Below are 24,585 nucleotides of genomic sequence, written 5' to 3'. Positions count from 1 at the left end.
GAAGGATGCAACTGGCGAAGTATCGTGTTCTCGGCCCAGACCGACTCTCGGTTGCAGTGCCAAAGTAGAAAAAAATGTTTATGCCAATAAATCAAACCAAATTGTTTTACAATTATTTATTTAATTCATAACATACTAAATCACAATATGTTACAATCACATTTATAATAATGTTGGAAATATTTACAAAAATATACAAATACATACAATAAAATATGTACATATGTATGTATGAATAAAATATATCTTAACGAAGAAAAAACAATAAAATTATAATTTAAAAGTTATATAAAATTAAATTAAATATGTATGTATGTGCACAATAACAAACACAATTTTGTTAGTAAAATATCGCTTGTTTAATAAACCTCAACAGTTCTCTAGAAATACTTATTTTAGCGGTGCCACTTCCGCTTCCGGCTTTCGACGTTGTATTACATAATATATCAGGCATATAGCGGCCACGCCAATGCCACCGCAAATCGACGCCCAATGAATGATATTGAGCGTTTTGAGCGAGTTGATAAGTTTCTTTTTGAAAAAGGCGACCATTTCGCTGTTGAGTTGAATACCCTTAAAGAGAGAGACAGAGATATAAAGTTGAAAGTACAGTTAGAGCGATATTGACACGGCTTACCTCCTCAACCCAAATAGCGGGCATAAGTACCGTTGTTAAATTTTCCGTTATTGAGATGCGGTTGATGCTCTTCAAGAACATGTTGAACTGCACACGTTTGCCGCCTTGTAACGGGGTACCGGTGAGCTAAAATTTGGAAATTAAATACAAATTAGTACGATTTTGTGTTGTTTTAAATAATTAAAATTTTTAATTAATTTTTTATATTTCTCTACTTAGAATTTTTTTAGTAAGGTTCGCAGATTGGCGTAAACGGATCACTGCCTCGCCCTCAAAACGCCATTAACAGGAAACCTATAATATATAAAAATCTAATTTGGCACAGGGGATCACAATAGAAAGGGGCACCTGTGCGCTACAGTTTTGAAAAAGTGGGCATGGCGCCACTCTCTAATAGGATTAATGCTCATATTTTCTACACTACTAAAGCTACACTAGCCAAATTAGTCTAAAATAATTCTTATAGGTCCCTTTATCGACATCGTAAAAATTGATTCAATCGGATGACAACCTCGCCCACTCACCGGCGCGGCATCACCCTCTGTTAGGTAAAATCACATATCTCGAGACCTGCTCGACTGAAACTCGGTTTGATCCTCTAAGTTCGCTTTAAATGCCGCTTGACTGTCGTTGAGTATGACTATATATCGACTTAAAGCAAAGACCTCGGCTTGGAATATGTTCGGAAAAATGTCTCATCGGTATGGAAGTTTGTTGCGTTGTCCTGCGACTCCTGCTCCAATCTCCTCCGACGTTTTCGAGCCGTAATTATACCACTTGATTGTACTATCCATAAGCGGTAGCTCGAGAACGAAATCATTCCATTCAGCTTTGCTGTTAAGGGTAACCTTGAACTTCTTAATGAAGATTACCCTTTTGGAAATGCTGTCCCTTGGGAGAAGAGCTAATGGTATTTCGCCCCTTAAGCCCTTCATACGCTGGGAAGAGATGACCTTATCTCTGTGTGTGTTTGGCTACCTAACCGATTACTAGGTGAAGCGGTGGGAGTTCTAGAAAACTTCACGTGCTGCCGTCGGGCATGTTCACATGGCACCTGACGCGCAGATGCAGATGATTCGTTGCAACTTCGATAGTTGAAGTTCCACCAAAATCAGCGTTGTTTTCGAGGCCAAAGCCACCGCTCCATACGTGAAAATCGGTCGCACAATCACCTGATAATCCTCTGCTTGCATCCCCAGGATTTACTAGCTAGTCGATTGCACACCATAAGCGCTTTAGTAGCTCAACATGGTGCTTCCACCGCAGAGTGCGTAAGACCAAGGTATTGGACCATATCAGTCATCTCCATCTCTCTGCCACCAATAACAACTCGTAACGAGACGATGGTCGCCTTAGAGGGGCATGTTCATAACCCATTGACAGCCATGTCGTAGAGGGGATATCAGCTTGATAACAATATCGTCCGCATATCCTTGACACCGAATACCATTGTTAGTTAGCAAAGTGAGTAGTTCGTCTACAACAGGGCTTCATAACAGGAGGGATAGAGCTCCACACTGTGGTTAATCTCTTGTGGTGCCGAGACGAATTCGGTATCACCTACTGTAGTTTCAGCTATTCTGGTGTGTGGTACGGCCTCAATCCATCTGTGCACCGATACCGTCACATACGACGCTCACGTGATACGTATTATCTAGGTCCCTAGATACCGAATATGTGGACCCCAGTACCTATAGTTGACTTTTGACAGAAAATAGCTGACAATGTGTGAGATATATAATTGAAATAAAATATAAAAGAAAAGTTCTGCGAAAGATTTATGGTCCTTTGCGCGTTGGCCACGGCGAATATCGCATTCGATGGAACGATGAGCTGTACGAGATATACGACGACATTGACATAGTGCAGCGAATTAAAAGACAGCGGCTACGCTGGCTAGGTCATGTTGTCCGGATGGACGAAAACACTCCAGCTCTGAAAGTATTCGACGCAGTACCCGCCGGGGGAAGCAGAGGAAGAGGAAGACCTCCTACTCCGTTGGAAGAACCAGGTGGAGAAGGACCTGGCTACGCTTGGAATATCCAATTGGCGCCACGCAGCAAAAAGAAGAAACGACTGGCGCGCTGTTGTTAACTCGGCCATAATCGCGTAAGCGGTGTCTACGCCAATTAAGAAGAAGAAGTAGTATTGGCATTATCAGTATTAAATATAATTATTTTCGTTACCCTAACAAACCTTATACAAAATATGACGATCAGAATAAGTATGAGTTATATACATATATAAATTTGCTTGAACTCAGGTGACGCTTGACGTTTTGCACCTTAAGGTATTTCCCTGGCTTAGATTTTTGCGTGTTGCAAGAGTATAAAATGTTCGGTTATATCCGAACTTAGCCCTTCCTTACTTGTTTATTCTTATTTTTAATTACTCATTTTATGAATATTTATTATTTCCTTCTCATCATTTTACTCACGTGCTGTACATCCACGAATGTTTGATGCTTCTTCGCGTCCGGCCGCAGTCCGCGTATCATTTTCGTGTACTCATTGGAGGCGCCCAACATATGCGGCAATGTTAATATAACCGGTGCATCTGTAAATATCCCAGAAATATGAAATATATTAACGTTCAATATTTTAATGGCGTATTTGTATATTTATTGCATTTTCAATTATGAAATTATTTATGAGCACTTAAAGAGTCAGTAAAGCGACAACGACCTGGTCGGATCACATTTAATAAGTTTTTATAACCTGCCGAGCTGCAGCTCATACAGCCAAGCATCCATTTTGTATGCTTACATGTGTAAATAGACACAGTTAAATGATTTTTACGCACCTCATAATTTTGATTTTAATATCGACTTGGCGAAAATTGTCGTATAAATAAAAACAAAATCGAAAAAAATTAATAAAAGCATAAAATATATATATAATTTCCGATAATACCACATAAAAACGCGCTTTCAACCAATAAAGTGTATACTTATAGACATATGTATGTATGTAAATAGCTAAATTAAGAACCATAAATACACATTCAGATCAATGCATATATTTATGTATATGTACATATGTATATACATATAAGTATTACTACAATCTCAAAAATATGAATTTAGAAGAACAGTTGTCAAGGATATCAACCTTAGAAGCAGTCAAGTATACAAGAAATCTTTGTATAAATGTGTGCTTGCTGGCCATGTAAGCTTATAATGAAGACTTTGTTTAGATAACGGCACGTACGATAACCTGATCGTACACACTCTTTTATATCTGCTTAGTGTTGTAAATGTTATGAGTTTGAATTCTTCAATTTGAATTTATTACTTTTTTATCAATGAACAACTAGTCGTATGTGTGATTTTTCGTGATACATACAGAATTTCCTAGAGGGGTAGTTGTCAAACCAGCTGTCAAAGTAAACATATTTGTTTGACAATTATGTGCAGTAAATTTAAGCCGATTACCATGAAAAGAAGTAGACGAGAATACCGTTTGAAATTTGTGGAATTTTTTTTTTCAAAATTTGTAATATGTCAGTACTCTAATATTTTAAAGTGTATGTAAATAAGCAAAATTGCTCTATGTAGGGAGCAAAAAATCATAGAAAGTCTTCCAAAGCCTCCCTTTCAGCTAGAGCAAATTATCATCTAGTACGGAATCATAGCTTTTTGAAACTGTTGTGAACCAAATTTTGTTTTCAATGAAGAACGGTATTGGCAAATGATTCATAACTTTTTAGTCGACTTCAATCATTATAAAAATCGCACATAACTCATATAAGAATTTTAGCATTCTGCTTGGCTTTATACCATATTTAACAGTCAATATTTAAGATATCTTTGAAAAAATAACAAAAGGGTAACCCATTTTGAGAAAGTTCAAATTAAATGAGGAAAGAACATTCTTTGGCATTTATTTTTTGAAGATTATCTCTTTCAAATGTTGGTACATCCGTTGAGTCCGCATAGAGTTTCGACTTTACATATCCCCACAAGAAAAAGCCTTTCAGTGTGATGTCACACGATATTGGTGGCCAATCGACCGGCTCAAAACGTGAAATTATCTGCTAACCGAAGTGTTCTCTCAATGAATTCAATAATTGATGCGATGTGTGGCAAGTGGCGCCGTCTTGTTGATATCAAATGACGCCGAGATCACGAGTTTCAATATCAGGTATCAAATATTCGGTTATCATGACTCACCGGCATAAGGAATATGAACCGATGATTGCCTTGTACAAGGTAAACATGTCTTTAAAAAAAAAACGGAACAAATGGTTTTTTAGGCAAAATCAATTTATTTTTTTCAAAATAGTCGCCTTCTGCTTCAATACAGCTTTTTACACGGTCCAAACTCGCTCGACATGAGTGTTTTAGTTCGTTGGCCGGTATTGCTACCAGTATGCCGGTGCAAGCCTTTTGAATGGTCTCTACGTCTGCATAACGCTTTCCTTTCATGGGCAACTGCATTTTTACGAAAAGGAAGAAGTCGCACGGTACCATATCAGGTGAATACCATTAACTACTGGTTAAAATGTGATTTTTGGTCAAATATTCGGTCACAATCGGTCCTTCGAATGTTGGATTCTGTGCAATTTTTGGTCGTCAGTCAATTTGTGAGGAACAAACCGTGCACACACCTTTCGTAAGCCCAAATGTTCGGTCAAAATGCGATAAATCGATGTTTTGGAGATGTTCAATTTCATTTTCATGAATTTCAATGATGATTTCCGCGGATTTTTGATGAATTCACGCACAGTTTCAATGGAATTTCCGGTGATCATGGATTTTGATTGACCCACATGTTGATCGTGGTTTGTGTCCTTACGACCACTTTGAAAACGTTAAAACCACTAGTGCACTCTGCTACGGGAAGGCAATCATCGCCATAAACCTGTTTCATCAATTGAAACGTTTCGGTAAAACAAAAATTTTTTTAAAACAAAATTTAATGTTGGCTCTTTGTTCGAAGCTCATTTTCGCACCGATAACACAAATATACTGACACTTAAAACGCAATAACTTCACTTCCAATCAATGAAATGTCATGAAATTCTCACTAGACAAAGAGAGCAGATTCTAACGCACTACCAGGGGGCGCTAGATTCAAAAAGTCCTGTTTACTTTGGAACGCACCTTGTAGAAAGAAATTCTGGGCCCGCTACTGAATTGCACGGACGTATGGACAGACAAACAGTTACACAAATTTCAACTCGTCTCGTCATCCTGATCATTTCCATATATGTAAATGGGCTATGTACATAAGTATGTATATATCTCTCTCGATTAGTTTTAAGTGTTACAAACAACCGTTAAATGAACAAACCCATTGCAGCATGTTGTGAGAATATAAAAATTATTTAATAGCGGTTTAATTACCCCAAATGTAATTTAAAATATTTATTACACATTGAGCTCACTCAGGACACAATAGACAACAAGTCGCCTTCATATGACTATCATTCTAATTTCAATCTCACTTTAATAGGATAGTTTTATAACTTTGTCTTCTTTGCTAAGACAGATTAACCGTTAACTCAGATATTGACTACCTAACGGCATTAATCGGGTTTATGAAGAGCTATGTAAGTAATTAATAAAATTATATGACTACATTTGCAATTACTTCCTGGATTTCATAGCGCTTTCAAAATATTCTTGACTTCAATAAGAAACTATGTACTTACTTATACAGTAAAATGTATGTATAAACAAACTAGAAAAGTAAGTAGATCTTCAAATAACAAACAATATTTAAATACAGAAAAATGTGAGTACATACATATACATATGTTTATACTTGTATAGTATGTACTTCAGCAAGATTTTGCGTACAGCTATTTTTATCTCACGTTTCAGCAATTAACTTGACATCAGGCACTGACCTCTAGCCTTTTGGTACACAGGGTGAAGCTTAAGTTGCACCATTTAAGTTTTTCAAAAGATATTGGATTCTTAAAGGAGATCAACACAGGTACATTTTGGGCTTACGAACGATTTTACTACCAAATCTGTTGAGAGTAATCGTACCTATACAAGTCCAAAGGCACGATTTTTCATACTTCCGTACGTAGAAATGTTTCTTCGCACATAGTTGAAATTTTTCCACCATTTGATTATAGTTGGAATACAACGAACGTTTATTTTCTTAAAACTTAATGTGCTTTAAATGTTGCTCCTCATTTACTACTACTAGCTCTTATGTAAACTTGCGAATTTGTGGGTAAAAAATGGTGGGCGAATTGTTGTTTCTTGAGCTTAAATTTACTTATCACTCTGAAACATTAAAACAAAGAGTTTAAGTTGTTGGTTATACACTCGATAGAGCTCGTTCTTAATAGTTTGTTTACTCGGCAGCATAAACTGTTTTTATATATGTGTCAATGGTAGCAGTAGTATGTGTTCTTCTGACAACGCGCTTGAAACAAAAATGTGGAGAGTCTCAATCTCAATGGTCAATAATCAATGGTTGAATTGTTTGAAGGCTTGTGTGAAAGCAAAATGTGACCGTTTTGAATAAAAGTTCGTACATCGATCATTTCGTATATGCATTATATTAAATATCTTTTATTCAAAAATTTGCCTTAGTTTAATTTATATACTAGACCGAACTTGTAACAGAACTTATGGCAAGAGTATACATATTCTTATTAAAACCAATAATTAATTTATAACTTTAGCAAAGGCCTATCTTAAGAGTACTGCTTATGCGATTATTATTTATAATGTCTTTGAAAGTGTAAGAATTAAACAAAGAGTTAAATGGATATTCAGGGTCATATGCCTATATAGGTGAAGAGCGAATTCTTCAGCTAAGTAATGTTTGGCGTCCAAACGATTTCCGTTCATCTTTCAAACACTGTTATATGAAGGTAAAAAATTGTGCTAACTGCATAAAATCACTGCGATTGCATACTCAGAAGAGAACCCATTGGCTCAATGTTTGACCATTTGTTTCAGCTAAGTCAGATAAGCTAGATAAGTCATCTAGCCTTGTGATGCGTCTACTATTGGTCAGCATTGTCGATATATCAGCATCGAGCCATTGACTACACTTAACTCCACAATAAGTAGTCTAACGAATCTAGTAACTAATGGAAAGATATAATTTCTTCTCCTTCTTCTTTAGACTTCTTATTAGAAGATTGTGTACCTTCTATATTCAGTTCTGCAGCTCGAATTACTTTCTCCAAGAGTAGATTAAAGAAGTCGCTCGATGGAAAGTCGCCTTGTCTGAAACCTAGTTTGGTATCGAACGGCTTGGAGAGGTCCTTCCCGATCCTGCCAGAGCTTTTGGTGTTGCTCAACGTCAGTTTACACAGCCCTATTAGTTTTGCGGGGATACCAAATTCAGACATGGCGGCATGAAGGCAGTTCATTTTAGTGCTGTTGACGAAGAGGTGGTGAATGTCGATTCTCCTTTCACGGTTTTTTTTCCAAGATTTGGTGTATGGTGAATATCTGGTCGGTTGTTGATTTGCCAGGTCTAAAGCCACACTGATAAGGTTCAATCAGTTTTTGACGATGGGCTTTAATTTTTCACACAATACACTCGATAGAACCTTATACGCGATGTAGAGTAGGCTTATACCACGGTAGTTGGCGTAGATTGTGGGATCTCCCTTTTTGTGGAATTGGCAGAGCACACTTAAATTCCAATCGTTGGGCATGCTTTCGTCGGATCATATTTTACAAAGAAGCTGATGCATGCTCCTTATCAGTTCTTCGCCGCTGTGTTTGAATAGTTCGGTCGGCAATCCATCGACTTTAACCGCTTTGTTGTTCTTCAGGCGGGTAATTGCTATTCGAACCTCATCATAGTCGGATAATGGAACATCTATTCCATTGTCATCGATTTGGGAATCGAGTTCGCCATCCCTAGATGTTACACTTTCACTGCCGTTCAGCAGGCTGGAGAAGTGTTCCCTCCATAATTTCAGTATGCTCTGGGTATCAGTCACTAGATAACCTCTGGGGGTTCCACAAGAGTATGCTCTGGTCTTGAAACTTTTTGTTAGTCGACACATCTTTTCTTAGAATCTTGAGCATTGTTGATTTTGGTACATAATATACTCTATATGTATATAAATTTGTATGTTTATATCTTAGCCTAATCTATCTTGATCACTTTGCACTATTGTTGCTTTGAATTCAATCACCAACAGAATACTTTCCATTTCTAACTAATTAACACTTTTGAAACTCTTTTTAATAGTTAAAAGATTACATCAACAATATGTTAATTAACACGATAACAATAAAATTCTTAATGCCCGACCCTTCAATCATAAAACGTAAGATAAGTCATTGTAATTTGTAGAATTTGCTGATTTCTAAATTTGATATTGTAAAAATAAATATTTTTTCTTTATTTAAATTAGAAACATAAATAGCATCTAAAATAAATCTGGTAAAATATAAACAAACAAGCATGCTCGAGTACAGCTTGATAGATACATACATATGTTTGCTTGTATTCGTATACGTATGTGGTAATTTATGATATAATAGCGCCGGACTTCACGCTCTTAAAAGTTTAGTCTTCAGCGGTGAATCGGTGATTGATGGAATGATTAATATACCAACATACAATAACAGTGTATATATATTTTCTATACTCGTTTATCATAATATTTGTGTGTATGTATATCATTTTTGTATTTGTACATTTATGCGGATAATTATAGCTATTATTATGCTGGTGATAATGGCCAAGTTATAATTGCGGATTATTGTTTGTTGACACTCCATTTTTTAACAAAAATTTTAGATATTAGATTTAGATATTATAAATTCTAATAACGGGTGATTCAAGTAGAGGTGCTTTTTTCAATAGCCTTTTTTTTTGATAGATCACGTGTGAGTCGTGTCAATCTGCCAAGTCATTTGTGTTCAGTTTTGTTTGGTATGGAAAGACTTACGCCTGAACAACGTTTACAAATCGTTCAACTTAATTACGAAAAGTCACGTTCTGTAAATAATGTGTTTCGCTCGCTTCGCTCAACTTATGGTCAACATAATCGGCCTTCTGAGCGTACTATTCGCAACACCATCACCAGTCTTGAGACCCAGCATTCATTATTAAATAATATTCAACCGAATAGACCACGTCCGGTACACAGTGAAGAAAATATAACAGCCGTAGCTGAGAGTGCACACGAAGAACGTGGAGAGCCGATTAGGCGTTGTACGAAGCAACTTGGACTGACGTGTGGGACGACTTGGCGCATTTTACGTCGTGATCGAATTGAAAGTCAACAAAGTACAGTTTGTGCAAGAACTGAAACCACTCGACTTTCCCAAACGACATCGTTTCGTTCTATGGGCACTTGAAAAGTTCCAAGAAGATCCGACATTTTCGAGCCAAATTTTGTTCAGCGATGAGGCCCATTTCTAGCTCAATTGGTATGCAAACATGCAAAATTGCCGCCTTTGGAATGAAGAGCAACCAGAAGAGGTTCAAGAGCTGCCATTTCATCCAGAAAAAACATCGTCAATGGCGACTATTATCGCGCCATGATAATCTACTATTTGATCCCTGAAATTAAAGCTGGTGATCTCGGCGACATTTGTTTCAACAAGACGGCGCCACTTCCCACACATCGCATCAATCAATGGATTTATTGAGAAGCACTTCGGTGAGCAGATAATTTCACCTTTTGGGCCGGTCGATTGGCCACCAAGATCGTATTGTATCATATCATTCTTTTCAATGATAATGAACATTCCCCACTAAATTTGGAATTTCTGTATTTTTTCTTTAAAAAAGTAGGGAACTGTGAAATGGATCACCCTTTATATGAGCAAATATATATTATAGTGTGTAAAAGAACGTATATTTTTTCGCTTGGCACTCCAAAAGATAGGTTCCTAGACACCTCTAAGAAGGTCGCTCGTAGTATGAGCTCTTAATTGTAACGGGAAGTACTTGCGCCTCAGGGCTTCCTATTGTTTCTTATTTTCAGATAAAAAATTCAAGTCTTGCTTCCAACTAAGTACTTGAAAATATAGATTTCAAAAAAATTTAATGGTCATCAAAATTGTTTCTAACGATTTTTTCGTTTAAAAGCTTGAGACGGTTGAAGCTTGAATATTTTAAGGCAAATTTCTTTTCTTAAGAATTTTATAACTCAAGGAAAAAACTTCTTAACAATCAGAAAATTTGTAGATTTTGTGAAAATGGTCTCTTATGATTTTAATTATTTGAAGGAAAATGAATTTTGTAATCCAATGAAAAAATCGATATCAAATCGGGGACTTCATAACTTTGTAGGAAATTTACTGCTCTACTTTATCAGTGCGAAATTTTGTTTTTTTTTAATGAATAACTAATGTCAACACCACTACATATATCCAGATTGGTTATATTTTTGTTCTTAATAATCTTCTTTTGTTGTTTTTAATATGATTCTAATTTTATAGTTTTTGCATAACTGAAAATAGATTTTACCAATTTTATATGTTTCACAATACTCCCCTCCTTGTTCCAGGCACATATCAAACGGCACGTTGTATAACAGTTCATAAATATTCATAAATTTCGAAATTAATTTAAACGCGTGTCAAATACTGAATAAAACAAGCGCTAACAAGCCAAACACAGTTTCTATGCTTCTCTAATATATGCAATTTAGTGTTTTTTGTTTTCAGATAAAACTAAAGTGTGTGCCACTAATTTTAAGCAGAAAACTTGTTAGAACTTAGCAACCTGCAAATCTCTGCGAAATGTCAATAATCTTGCAGAGAAATTCTTTTAGTTTTTTTATGTGACGCAAACAAATGAAATTATATAAAAATGTTAATTAAGCTAATAATAAATTTAAAATCAAAAATAGTGGACACATTGACGAGTAGAAAAATACAATTAATGCTTTCTAGTCAAGCTATATTAGACGGATTTGAAGGAATTCTTTAAATTTTTTCTGTCTTGTAGATATGTACATATGTATGTCCAAGTTTCAATTCCTTAAGATCCCAAAGAGTTAAATGGGAGCTGCTTAGCACCATATTTCGGTATATTTTACTGAATTCTGTTGAGAAAACCTTTTCTGGGGAAAAGGCATTCTTACTTTCACCCTCTGCCAATCTGTTTTAGTATATGTGTGGATTCAATCTCAGAATCTACCGTTTCTTTATACAGAGTTTAAGTGTAAATGCTGTAAAAATATATGACTTTTCTAATTTGGAAGAATGAGTTATAAAAACCAAGCTGATCGAGATGAGAGAAGCCTAATTTAATCAACTTCTTACCTTGTTGGAAGCCGTCTGTGAGCCTATCAAGCCGGTGCAACCTAATATTTTCTGAGGTAAATATGTTCTACTGGTTTTACGAACAGGCCTATCAGCTTTTTCTTTCTATAAAATATCATTGAAAGAAAGATAAAAAAAAATAAACTGTCTTCTTTTATATTTCCAAAACTCAGTGTAACATCTTTATGTTTGTCAGACCTTATCAAATATCTGGGAGATATAAATTTCCACCTAGCAATTAACGTCTCTAAATAGATGTAATAACCTCCAAATGGACATTTCCCGACGAGCGTATGTGTGATTAAATTCAGCGATATATTGTTCACTCGTCGTAAACTCCAAAAAACAACTGCATATTTTGGGATTTCCTTTATTGCAGAAAAACTTGGGAAGAGTATTTCTGAAAAAAGGCCAAGCAAGCTCGATTACTATAAAAAGCCTGGAAAGTGTACTAAAATAAAAATATTCCACACCACTGTTAAGTCTACACTTCTATACGACTGACCAACACGGCATGCCCTAGCCTCTTACAACGAAAAGTTATGTAACGAACGAATAAAGCACGACACCAGAAAATGGTGTTGTCGTTTTGAAAATTTATTTTCTAACACAAGCTGAGAATGAAAGTTCTGATGATACATATTTAATAACACAAACCTTTGTTGATATGGCATTGATATTAACATCGGCAAAACCAAATAAATGCGTATCAACCCCAGCAACAAAAATGAAACGGTATCTGTAAAAAACTAGAATCTCAAGGCAGACGACGGAAAGGCAAAAGTTGCGTTTTTACAACCGCTCTAACTGTCGCGCACAAAGAAAATAGAGTTGGTGAGGCAGGACCTCATCATCCAAAAATTTGGATATTGAAAAAGTTGGAGTCAAATTTAGACGCTACCTACAAGACCGTTGGTGGGAAGAAGCCGTTGGAGGAGAGGGGCAGTGCGCCGCTTTACGGATCAGTCAAAGCTTGCGGGAAGGTTGGTAGAGGAGTTTATTGTCAGTAGCAACTCTAGCTTCAGACTTGACTTCTAACTGCAATCAGTGACTTCCAAGTCGAGGTTGCGGCCATTAAGGTAGCAGTATATTTGGTGCTTCGGAGTGCAGCCTTCTTCAGAGAAGTGACCATCTTCTCAGATTGTAGAGCAGCGATCATTAACAGTGCGTTCAGGGTTGGTCAAGGCACTCCTTGCTCGCTATCAATAGAATCGATTGTCTTTGTGATAAGACTGATATATGTGCTAGGCCACAGCGGAATCGCAGAAAATTGTAAAGCTGATGAGCTAGTAAGGAAAGGTACTCTAGAACCGCTATTGGTGGATTGGGAGCGGGTCGGAGCTGGGTTGAACCACCATTGGTACATATGCTGTTGCAAAAGCCTTTTCGCCCAACATCAATAGCAAGAGATCTAGCCCTCAGTAAGGCTAGCCTTTGCCTAGTTGTGGGGCTTTTAACAGGCCATTGCACTATTGGGGATCTTACCTGATGCTATCTGCAGAAGCTGTATAGAAGAAAATGAGGTGGAAACAACCCAACACTTCTTTCTTGACTGTCCCATGTGGGTGGGAGGTCGAGACTTAAACATTTGGAAGCGCATAACTTCAGACATCCCACTGAACTGACTGGAAATTAAACGCCTGCGCAAATTTGTATTGACTACTAAGTGCTTTGTTAATTTATAAATTTCAATACAGGAGTTTTTCTGTTTTATGGCTTCACAAAGAACTACATATAGCTATGTGCGATCTCTCTAGATCAGTCATCTAACCTTACCTAGCCTGCAAGACCGAAATAGACGGAAGGGGCCATAGGGGTTGCAATATATGTAGTAATACAATATTAAGAAGCCACCCAAGTTAAGTCTCAATCGTTAATAAAGTTTTGACATTATTTTGCACGCCACTGTATACAAGTTAATGTCACTTTAAATAAGAACAAACTAGTAAAGAACTACTATTTTATTTTTATATTAAGAATAATTTTACTTAAATGAAGCCATTGACCTGTTTGCATTTTACAAATCGTCGCTATTTATATCATATAATTGATGAGATTGTCAATATTGTCTGCTTTACGCTATTTACACTAATTGGACAGTAACAACAACAAACCTGAACGTTTCATTAGCAAAAAATTATTTGACAAATTTCTTATGGCAAAATTAAAAATACAAAACTATAAAATTATGGAAATTAAACATTTATATGCACACTCATACATACATATTTATACATATGTACATATATTCATATGTAAATGAGAGCATGCGTAAAATCGTAAAATTCCAAGTATTTATAAATTAAAATGTAAAAGAACTGAACTCGTTACGTTAATGCTGGAAATAATCAATTTTACTTTGTATTAAGTCGTGTTAATAGCTTCTTTCCGGTTTTAGGGTATATACTAAGAAGGAAAGAATATAAATTAAATAAAATATGAAATGAATAAAAGTAAAAAATGGCATTCAAAATATTTGCATAATATTGCTGGCTATTGTTTGAGAGCGCGCAGCACGCTTTGTTCCAAAGAAACACACACAGCGTGAAGAAGCAGCTGCGCAGCTGCTTGGTGTGTGTGCTTGAGAGCGCACTTCAGTGTGTGTGTGTGTGTGTGAATTAATACCAGATGGACGGCTGAAGAATAGTAAATTCATGGCATATAAATTTAGCTTGATATTCTATATATTTTGTTTTATTTTATCTACATTTTTTTAAGCGCGAGTTGTTGAGCTTAAAAGTGACTGGCTTTAAGCACATCTCAAAGTTTTTATTTCACGAGCGCACTGTGCCATATGGCTTGAAGATGTTAAGTGTCTCAACATAAGTGCTCCAGTTGAATAGAATCGTTTCCTTCTACGATTTTATTATTATTTTTAGTTATTTATTTATTGCTTTTAGTTATTTCTGCACTTTACCTTTCAATTTCTGTTTCTGTTTCTGTTTCTAATTTTATTTTTCCATTTTTTTAATATTTTTCTTTATTTATTTTTCCTTATATGCTGACGTCCATATACAAATTGAAGTATTTATTTATAACGCTTTGCGTGCGAAAGAAGCACACTATTAAAAAGCAACAACAAATGGCAAGCAATGAAACTTTTTGAAAGTGAAATTTCAGACACGTTGCTTTGGCGATTTTTGACAGCCAGCGTGATGACCTTGAGCGGAGATTTTAATTACAGCGATATGCACAAATAGCAAAGCAAGTTGGTGCTTGCGGTCAACAATCTATGCAGAAGATGAAAAAGTGCAGAATCATAGATTTACAGAACGTGGAGTGGCAGGTGTGCATCAGTGTCGAGCTCGTAGATCGGCGATCGCCGCCCGCTTAATCGATCAATCAAATTGTACGCCCAAACCGATAATTAAGCGATGCTTGTCTGTTATTTGTAATGTAAACTTGACATGTAGAGTGCTCAGATAATCAACACGTGCCTGTTGAGCGCACTCCACGCAAGCTGATTCTTATCTAAGTGACGGTTGCTAAGATCTCGCTGCCAATCTTAATAAGTGATTAGATAAAGTTGAAAAGTGAACCACTCAAATGAAATTAAATTTGGTGTTCTTCTCAAATTGTTGGTTTCAACTAATTCGTTTCTTTATATCCATATTTTTATTATTTGGTATTCATATTTATTTTTTATGTGAATACAACCATTTATAACGCGCTGACAAGGTTAAATGTTAAATGACAAAGCGTCGGTGACATTAATCAATGGGTAAACAACACCTTGTTGACCGGTTTGTTGGTAAACATTGTATATATACTATATATGTATATATGTATATGTGTGCGCTTAAGTGTTGGTAAATTGTTAAGGGTATAAGTTGGTGCCCTGTGAGAAATGGCAATAATTTATAGAAAATATAAAAATTTCAGTATTTCTTTATTCCATGGAATATTTGGCGTTATGGCAGGGAGCTGAAAAATAATTTTGTTTAAAGATTGAGGCCTTCTTGAGAGTAAAATGAGCTTATGTGTTTTCATGTACATTTATTCAATATAATTATTGTTTTCATGTTTATGGAGAATAATGTCCATAAGCTACTAATGACCAATTGACCAACACAAATTGGCTTCATTCCTTCCTTCAATATGATTGACAGTAAAAGCTTTGTTATAATAGCCATAAAAAAATGATTTGACAATCGTTTTTATTAGTTTGAATACTACCAGATAGATAGAGAATATGGGTTTCTAAATTAACGCGTATCTGCATATACCGGATCCTTTGGATTAGAGCGTCGCGAAACCAAGGTGTGCAAGGGGTCAGTGAGTTCTATTACGGATGGGTCAAAGCATAAGGGGAAGGTTGGTTAAGCGGTTTATTATCAGGAACTCTCTATCCACTTCAGCTTCAGACTTCTGGACAATTGCAGTATTTTCCAAGTCCAGGTTGCTGCAAATAAAATAGCGATCGATTTACAACTCCGAAGTGCAGTCTCCTTTAGAGAAGTGACTATCCAATCTGACAGCAGGGTGGCGATGCTAACTCTGATCTCTCATTATCCGTGCTTTCACACAGGCTAAGGTATGAATATGCCTTACCATGTTATCAATGACACCGAGTCATGTTGTTATAAGACTAATATGGCTGACTAATATACGGGACAAGGAATGATACCATTATGTTTTTGTGGCTATATAAAGAAGCGCAAATTCGGTGTTAGACTCGGGGTGAGAGAGAGATTCCGGCGCCGAGTCCTGGCATACACCTCGATGGATGAACGTCTAGCCACAATCCGCAGCAACATATCGCTGACCTACGATGATGCCCCGACGGAAGAGAAGGACGTTGTGACCAAAAATGTCTTATATGAGCGCTTTTAGCTGTAAGAGCTGCCTCCGCCATGATGTCAAAATCGTGCATAGCGACTTTAACGCCAGTGTGGGTATAGAAAGTATCTTTGGCACAACGGTCGGTAATTTCAGCCTTCATGATGAAACATCCCCAAATGGGTTGAGGCTGATCGACTTCACCGGGGCCCGAAATGTGGAATCTATACTGCTAAGTTCTAGCATAGGAAATTCATCAAGCTACTAGGCTGCCTCCGGATCGAAAAGCCACCAACCAGATCGATCATGTTGTGAAAGACAGAAGACTGCACTCCAGTGACTTCGACGTGAGTAAGCTCTGAAAGATTCTGCGAAGGTTTATGATCCTTCGCGCATACCACAGCTGATGGAATGATGAGCTGTACGAGATATACGACAACATTGACCTAGTTCTGCGAATTAAGAGACAGCGGCTAGGCTGGCTAGGTCATGTCGTCCAAATGGATGAAAACACTCCAGCTCTGAGACTAATTGACGGAGTTCCCGCCGAGGAAAGTAGAGGAAGAGGAGGTTATAACTGTGTAAGCGATGCTTACAACAAGAAAAAAGAAGAATATATATTTTATATGGCCTCTAACGTTTCCTTCTGAATGTCACAAACTTCCTGGCAAACTTAATATACTCTAACCTGGGTATAAGAATTAAAGACACTTTCATTTGCAATAATTATTTATTTATTATTCTTATTTAGTAGTATTATCTAGTTACGTATGTGTATATATGTGTGTGTGTGCAAATATATCGACGCTTATCACTTAAATTAATTATTTAATAAACTTTCCGTGTACACAATGTGAAAAGTATATAAATTCATAGTATAATTAATTAGATATATACATATATGTATATTTATATAAAACATAACAGTTAAAAAAACATATTTAAAAACTATCTAAACATGCAATTTGTTGAATATTGCAACTGGTGTCACGGAAATGTATGCAACCGTTTACTGTTACACCCGATGTGTACACATCTCTTCGCAAGTGCAGTTATATAAAAAATCACATTTTGACAGCATCACAAATTAACAAGCAGTTTTCGTTCATACATATATGGTATATAAAGCGCTTAGGACTACTTTGAAATTCCACTTTATATGTAGGCATCCCATAAGTTGAGTATTATTTTCGTTGAGAGTCTTGAGTATTATGTTCGCGGCAAACTTCACTTCTAATTGTCCTGATTCGAAAGGTTCTACCTACCGTAATGTCCAGCCAGCGTGCCATTTTGTCCAAAGGCATAGGCATAAATGGTCTTCGCGCTGTCGGCTGCATGATCTCGGAATTGCTTATAGTATTCGCTCTCCTCGCCGAAGTGTGCTTGCACCGGATGCTGTTTGACGGCACTCGTGGGCTTTCGTGTCGTTGTCGTGGCGAATACTTTGAATTGTTCCTTGTATTTGTCAAAGAACGGGTGGCTGAACGGATCATCGCGGTATTTGGCTGTTGTTACGGTTAGTGAGGCTTTCGTAGGTGTAGTATGGACTGGATTTCGCGTGACATTCGGTTTTTGTTTCGTTGCGCTCGCGACATATAGAGCGGGTTTTCGCGTAGTTCCACGTGTCGTGCTGGTAGTTTTCGCCAATGCTGTCGGTTTTGTTGTGGTGACTTTTGGTTTTTGTGTACTTGGTTTGGTGTACTGGGTAAACGGCGTTGTTGTTGTAATTTGCTTAGTCGTATATGGCACTTTTGTGGTACTAAAATTATTTAGACTTGCTGTCGCTGGACGCCTAGACGGCTGAGCGTTGGCTGGTGGCTTTGTGACAGCGAAAGTGTTTCGCGTTGTCGGCGTTCTGACACTTGTCGTCGGTTTTCTAGTCGTGGTTGTGGCGTAATGTGGTTGTTGCACTTTTGTTGTACTGTAATTAGAACTAGTTTTACTATTAGGTGTTGCGCGTTTAGTTGTTCTTTGCGTTGTTGTAGTTGGGCGCTTAGTAGTGGTAGTCTTTATAGTAGCGGTAGTCTTTTGTGTTACCGGCGTTCTTGCGCTGGTTCCGGGTCTACGTGTTGTAGTGGTAGTGACTCTAAGGTTGGCAGTTTTGTCGTTAGTATTCTTTGAGGTAGTTTTGGTGGTACTTGGTTTAGCAGTTGGTTTTCTTGTTGTTGCGGCAGTTGTGGGTTTTCGAAGTCCAGCGTTCTGTGTGGTTGTTGGCCTTCTGGTTGTTGTAGTCGTTAGCGGTTTCTGGATTTCAACGTTTTTAGTGGTTACAGTCGGTCTTTTCGTATTTGCCGTGGCGAATGCGTTCCAAGTAGTCTTCTTTTCTTGGTACAATCCGGGATTCTTCGTAGTCTGTGGTTTTCTCGTTGTTGTCCACGTCGATGATGTCGGTGTTTTTCCTTTGTTTATTGGCGTCTTCTGGTTATTGGACAGTTTGGTTGATCTCGGCGTAGTTTGTGGCGCACGGGTTGTGCTTATTTGCGGTTTTGCCTTCGTTGTCGGTAGTCGAGTTGCCGGTTGCCGAGTTGTCGGTTGCTGGGTCGTCGTTTGCCGAGTTGTCGGTAGTCGAGTTGTCGATTGCCTGGTTGTCGGTTGCCGAGTTGTTGGTCGCTGAATTATTGGTTGTCGAGTTGTCGTTAGCCTAGATGTTGGTCGCTGAGTTGACGGTCGCTGAGTTACTGGTTGTCCAGTTGTGCTTGTGGCTTTCGCGGACTGTACTTGTTGCCAGTTCCATGTAGTGCTCGGTCGCTTAGTCGCGCTTCCTGCATTATTTGTTGTGGGTTTTCGTATAACGGTTGCCACTGTTGTGGGCCTCTTTGTGGTGGTGGTTGTGAGTAATGTGGTATAATAATGTTTCGTAGTTTGAGTTTGGGGTTTTCGGGTGGTTGTGGTTATCGGTTTTGCTGTAGCGGAAACTTTGGTTTCGGTGCTTGACTTGTGATCCGTAGCGGAAGCAGATATTTTGACTGGTGTTGTACGAAACACCTCACTATTCACATAGGGCTTTGTGGGGTAAACATGTAGCTTGGTCTTTTCAGTGCTGCTCGGCGTCGGACGTACGTGTTGTTGTTGGGTTTGTGAGCTTGCTTGAATAGCGCTAGTTTGAGAGGCTGCTGAAATTTGTTGAAGAAAAGGATTATTCTGATATTGTGCGACTATTTGGCTTCGCGGTGGGTTAACTGCAGATACGGGCTTATGGGCAGTTAAGCTTGAAGGCTGTTCGATGAATTGTGTTAAAAATGGGTTTGAGTGGAAATTTTGTTGTTGCGAGGTTTGCGGTTTTGGCAGTGTTAACTGTACGCTTTGTATGGCAGCATTGAATGGTTTTTTATTTGTTGTTTCGGTTAGTGAGAAGCTTGCCGACTGGCCGGTATATTTGGAGAGAAATGGGTTAGAGTGATAACTTTGTTTTTGCGGATGTTGTATTATTGTGGGTGTTAATGTTTGTTGTTTAGTTTCAGTTGGCTGGTATTTACTTAGGAAGGGGTTGGCAGCATAGGGGGCAGTGGTTGGTACAGCGGGAATAAAGTTAGTATTTGTTACAGTTTGTGGCACTTTGGCGGCACTGTGTGGTTTTTGTTGTGTTTGTATGAATTGATTTAAGAATGGATTATTTACAAAGTCAGCTTTTGCAGCTACAATTTCATTAGTGACGCCGTAATGTGAAATGGGTTTCGCGGTTGTTTTAGGTTTCATGGTTGTTGGCACAAATTTCACAGCACTAAATTGATTAAGGAAGGGATTATTTACAAATGGATGGTTTAATTCATCTCTGTGTTTGATTTTATTCGGCAAAGTGGTTATTTGGTTAATATTAGAGGATTGTGTAAGATAAGTAGTTGGCTCACGTTGCGGAATTTCGTTGGCTTGTTGCGCCTGCTGCAACAGTTTGCTGTCGAAACACGCGCTTATCCGTTCCAATTGCTGATTGCGGCAGTTGCGATTATAAACAGTCCACGCCGTAAAGCCATCACCGCTGAGACGCGTATGCTCTTCGTAAATCGTTTTCACGCAACGCACGTCATCTGTGATATCATTGTCCAGCAGCTTGTTGCATGAAATGTGGCAAGCTTTGCCGTTGGCGTCTTCATGTGAACACCAATAGAGATCACTAATCTGGAAGAGTCCATGATCAGCGCTGCCGTCGGCATTCAGACGTCCTACAGCGGCAGTGTTGAAGCTAGATTCATGCTGTGCGATACAAACCCACGTCGGCACGTCCTTCATCGGCATCTTGTGCTTGAAGTACAACTCTTGCGCCAGCTCACATTTCTGATAGATTTTACCCTTACCAACAGCGACACCGGTTTCATCATGCGCGACAGTATTGATCTCCACTGCAGGTTGTGTATGCTGTGACTTGTGCAAGTCCTCCTCCGGAAAGCAACTGGCCACGCGTTCCAAACGTTGATTGCGACAATTTCGATTATAAACCGTCCACGCTGTAAACCCGTCGCCGGAAATACGTGTGTGTTCGGCATATATGGTTTTAATACAACGCACATCATCGCTGATGTCCGAGTCGAGCAGTTTGTGGCACGGTATGTTGCACGCCTTACCGCCGTATTCATCATGCGTGCACCAATAGAGATCGCTGATTTGAAAGAGTCCGTGATCTTCGCTACCATCGGCATTTAGACGCCCCACAGCGGCGGTGTTGAAACTGGATTCATGTTTAGCAATACAAACCCAGGTGGGTATCTGTTCCATCGGCATTTTGTGCTTGTAGTAGAGTTCCTGCGCCAACTCACATTCCTTGTAGACCTTACCCTTCGCCGCCGGCAACGCCAGCGCTGTTGTTGTGGTTGCTATTACATTGTGGTAATTATTGTTGCTACTGCCGCCAATTACCTGTGTCTTACTTATCTCGTTGGTATCGAAACACGCCGACACTTGTTCGATCTGCTGGTCGCGACAGTGGTGATTATAAACCGTCCACGCTGTAAACCCGTCGCCCGAAATGCGTGTGTGCTCTTCGTGTATGATACGTATGCAGCGTACGTCATCGGTAATGTCGGAATCGAGTAATTTCGCGCACGGTATGTTACACGCCTTGCCGCCAAAACTGTCGTGTGCACACCAGTAGAGATCGCTGATTTGAAAGAGTCCATGATCCGCGCTGCCGTCGCCGTTGAGCCGTCCAACCGCTGCTGTATCGTAGTTGGACTCATGTTGGGCGATACACACCCACGTAGCTATATCCTGCATTGGAAATTTGTGTTTAAAATACAATTCTTGAGCTAATTCACAACGTTTATAAACTTTACCCTTGTGTGTTTGTGGATTGTGTGTCTGTGTTACAATTTTGGGGGATGTGTATTTGTGTTGGTGGTGTTTTTGTAGTGTTTGTTTGGATTCCTGGGGAACGCCAATGTGTTGAAGGAAGGGATTTGACTGGAATTGCGGCTGTAGGGATGTCTGCGGGAATGCGGGATGCGCCTGGAAGGAGGGGAATGTGTGGGAGGGTGCAGTTTGAACGTGTGTTTTAGCTGCGTGTTGTAACGGTGGTTCTTGGAAGCAAGCGGATATAAATGAGTACTGCTGGTTGCGACAGTCGCGATTGTAGACGGACCAAGCGGTGAAACCGTCACCTGAAATGCGCGTGTGTTCACCATGAATGCGCTTGATGCAACGCACATCGTCGCTGATATCGTTGTCCAGCAGCTTCGTACATTGCAGGCCGCAAGCCTTGCCGCCACTATAACGATCATGCGAACACCAGTAGAGATCGCTGATTTGAAAGAGTCCATGATCGGCGCTACCGTCAGCATTTAGACGTCCCACAGCCGAGGTATCGAAGTTGGACTCATGTTGTGCAATACAAACCCAGGTGGGTATCTGTTCCATCGGCATTTTGTGCTTGTAGTACAGCTCCTGCGCCAGCTCACAGCGATCGTAGATCTTGCCGCGTTTATGCGTGGAATAACCGTTATTTATGGAGTTCGTGTGCACCGCCAAGTCGTTGGATGTATAATACGGCGCTGGCGCGCTGGCAAAAGCGGTGTGCGTGAATGTCTGTTGAGCCACAGGCGCTATGCGTTGATTTGGAAAACAGTCTGCGACATAACTCTCGACACCATGACGACAAAACTGCTGATAAGCATTCCATGCATTATAACCGTCACCGGAAAGCCGTTGGTGCTCGTCGTAGATAATACGCAAGCAGCGTAAGTCATCCGTCAAATCGGCGTCCCTTAAACGTTCACAAGGTAAATTACAGGCGAATCCTTTGCCTGGTGGCGAACACCAAAACACATCGCTTATCTGGAAGAGACCGTGTGAACCGCCAGCCAGCCCACCCGCGTAAGCCTCCGTATTGAAATCGCTCGAATGCTGCGCTATGCAAGTCCACGTCGCGACCTCATGCAAATCGAGTCGATGCCGATTGTGCAACACTTGCGCCAACTCGCAACGATCGTACACCTTGGCATTGACGCTACCGCTGAAAGCGACCAGCATGCAAAAAACGCGCGCGACAAGCGTGAAAACGCAAGGCGCGTCATTGCGTACACGCAGAGCTCGCGTCGAACGCGTTGACATTTTCGAAACTTCGTGTGCGTTTACTTCGTTTTTAAGTGCTCACGTAACGCGGCACGTACAAGCGTGCGTACGCGTATTATATCCCTTCCGGGCGCACACAGTGTTTACTGATTTATAAGCTGATTTAATAATCACACTTTGCGAAGGTTAGAACTGAATTAATTTACAATAATTTGCTATTGTTTATTAGCTGATTTTAAGTCGCTGCCAAGCTTCTTAATTTCTATGAATGCGTACAGCTCTTTCTTCGACTTAGCTTGTTCTCACGTTCGCGTGCCGTTGAAGACTGATTTGAGCGATGCTTCGCATTTATATGTCCAGCTCGGATTGCGCATCCCGCCACCTTCATGCACACACATACACACAGATTACTTATAATTCAGCCGCCGACTCTGAGCGCAGAGTGCCAGTTACTCTGACGGGCGGGCGGCGGTCAATTAGGCAGTCAGTCAATCAGTGGCACAATATTGGTGGAGATGCGCACCAATGCGCATATAAACACAAACGTTTGCTAGAAAAAAAACTGGTTAAACGGCCAATCGTACAAATGTACTCTCTGCCTAAGCGTCGGATTTGCTTTATCAGTTTGATATCTTGCGGGATTGTCGTGTTGTTGTGTCGCTGTGGTCATTGATTTATTCGTCGTGCATAATATTTGCTTGTTCTTTTTTATTCGATTTTCTCTAAAACTTTGATAAGCGCCAAAGGGAAGTCGACCACATTAGGCGATTTGCTACAGCAATAAGCCTTTTCTAATGTAAATATCTTATAGTTACAGTTATATTTATTATTTTCTTTTTATCAAAGTATGTCAATGATATAATTAATTATTCACTAAAACTGGTGTTAAGCGATCATTAGCTTTGCAAACGCTCGCATTTTGTACGCATTTGGTTTGCACAAACATAACTTGGGTATTACCTGACTTAACGATCATTGACTTTGGGACAGTGTTCTCCGAATATACTTAACAGATGATACTGCCTGAGCGAAAACTAATACAGTTGACATCAACAGAATGCCATTTATTTGCAGATGAAATATATTTTAACTTTTTCTATTAATGGGAACCCTTACAGAGGTCTTTATGTCTAAAAATTGTCAATTTAATTTTGACTTAGTTTCTGAAGTTGATGAACACCATATTTTATGAAAACATCAACACACACTTTGAAGTGATATCCGATCATAACAGTTTTCTTCACTTAAATAATATGGCTAATCGAATTAGAGATTAGTGATTCGAGATTAGTGATTCGAACAGACCAACCTACCTACGCCAACGTGTTGGTAGCACTCGCTAAGTAACATAACCTTCGAAGCATACTTAATTTGGTTGACTTAATTATGAAGTTCTAAGTTTTTAAAATCAATTAGAAAATATATTTGAAAACATAACTTAACAGCTTTG

At 38.9% G+C, this 24,585-nt stretch overlaps 3 protein-coding genes across 11 annotated transcripts in view; all 3 read right to left on the bottom strand.

Moving 5' to 3' along the window:
* Positions 1-24,585, bottom strand: part of LOC126761350 (transcription initiation factor TFIID subunit 4) — a 239,487-nt gene that overhangs the window by 14,068 nt on the left and 200,834 nt on the right. The window lies entirely within an intron of this gene.
* The window catches only part of LOC126761353 (sensory neuron membrane protein 2), a 70,565-nt gene continuing 46,081 nt past the window's right edge, over positions 102-24,585 (bottom strand). For all 7 annotated transcript variants that reach the window (XM_050477436.1, XM_050477438.1, XM_050477439.1 and 4 more), the window contains 3 exons: positions 3,075-3,193; positions 638-763; positions 102-573 (listed from right to left, as the gene is read on the bottom strand). In XM_050477436.1, coding sequence (XP_050333393.1) covers positions 391-573; positions 638-763; positions 3,075-3,193 — 428 coding nt within the window. In that variant the 3' untranslated portion in view covers positions 102-390. The remainder of the gene's footprint in view (positions 574-637; positions 764-3,074; positions 3,194-24,585) is intronic.
* LOC126761348 (uncharacterized) lies at positions 17,391-23,442 on the bottom strand. 3 transcript variants are annotated; one of them, XM_050477419.1, is made up of 2 exons: positions 20,483-23,442; positions 17,391-19,747 (listed from the first exon to the last, which is right to left on the bottom strand). In XM_050477419.1, the coding sequence occupies exons 1-2, from the start codon at positions 23,172-23,174 to the stop codon at positions 17,892-17,894; spliced, it is 4,548 nt and encodes a 1,515-aa protein (XP_050333376.1). In that variant the 5' UTR covers positions 23,175-23,442; the 3' UTR covers positions 17,391-17,891. The 3 variants fall into 3 exon arrangements, with proteins under 3 accessions (XP_050333376.1, XP_050333377.1, XP_050333375.1); XM_050477420.1 differs by having other exon boundaries at positions 17,391-19,744; XM_050477418.1 differs by having other exon boundaries at positions 17,391-23,442.

Source organism: Bactrocera neohumeralis, chromosome 6 (genome assembly GCF_024586455.1).
Source record: "Bactrocera neohumeralis isolate Rockhampton chromosome 6, APGP_CSIRO_Bneo_wtdbg2-racon-allhic-juicebox.fasta_v2, whole genome shotgun sequence".
NCBI classification, from domain to species: Eukaryota; Metazoa; Arthropoda; class Insecta; order Diptera; family Tephritidae; genus Bactrocera; species Bactrocera neohumeralis.
This window is presented reverse-complemented; position numbering and strand designations above follow the sequence as displayed.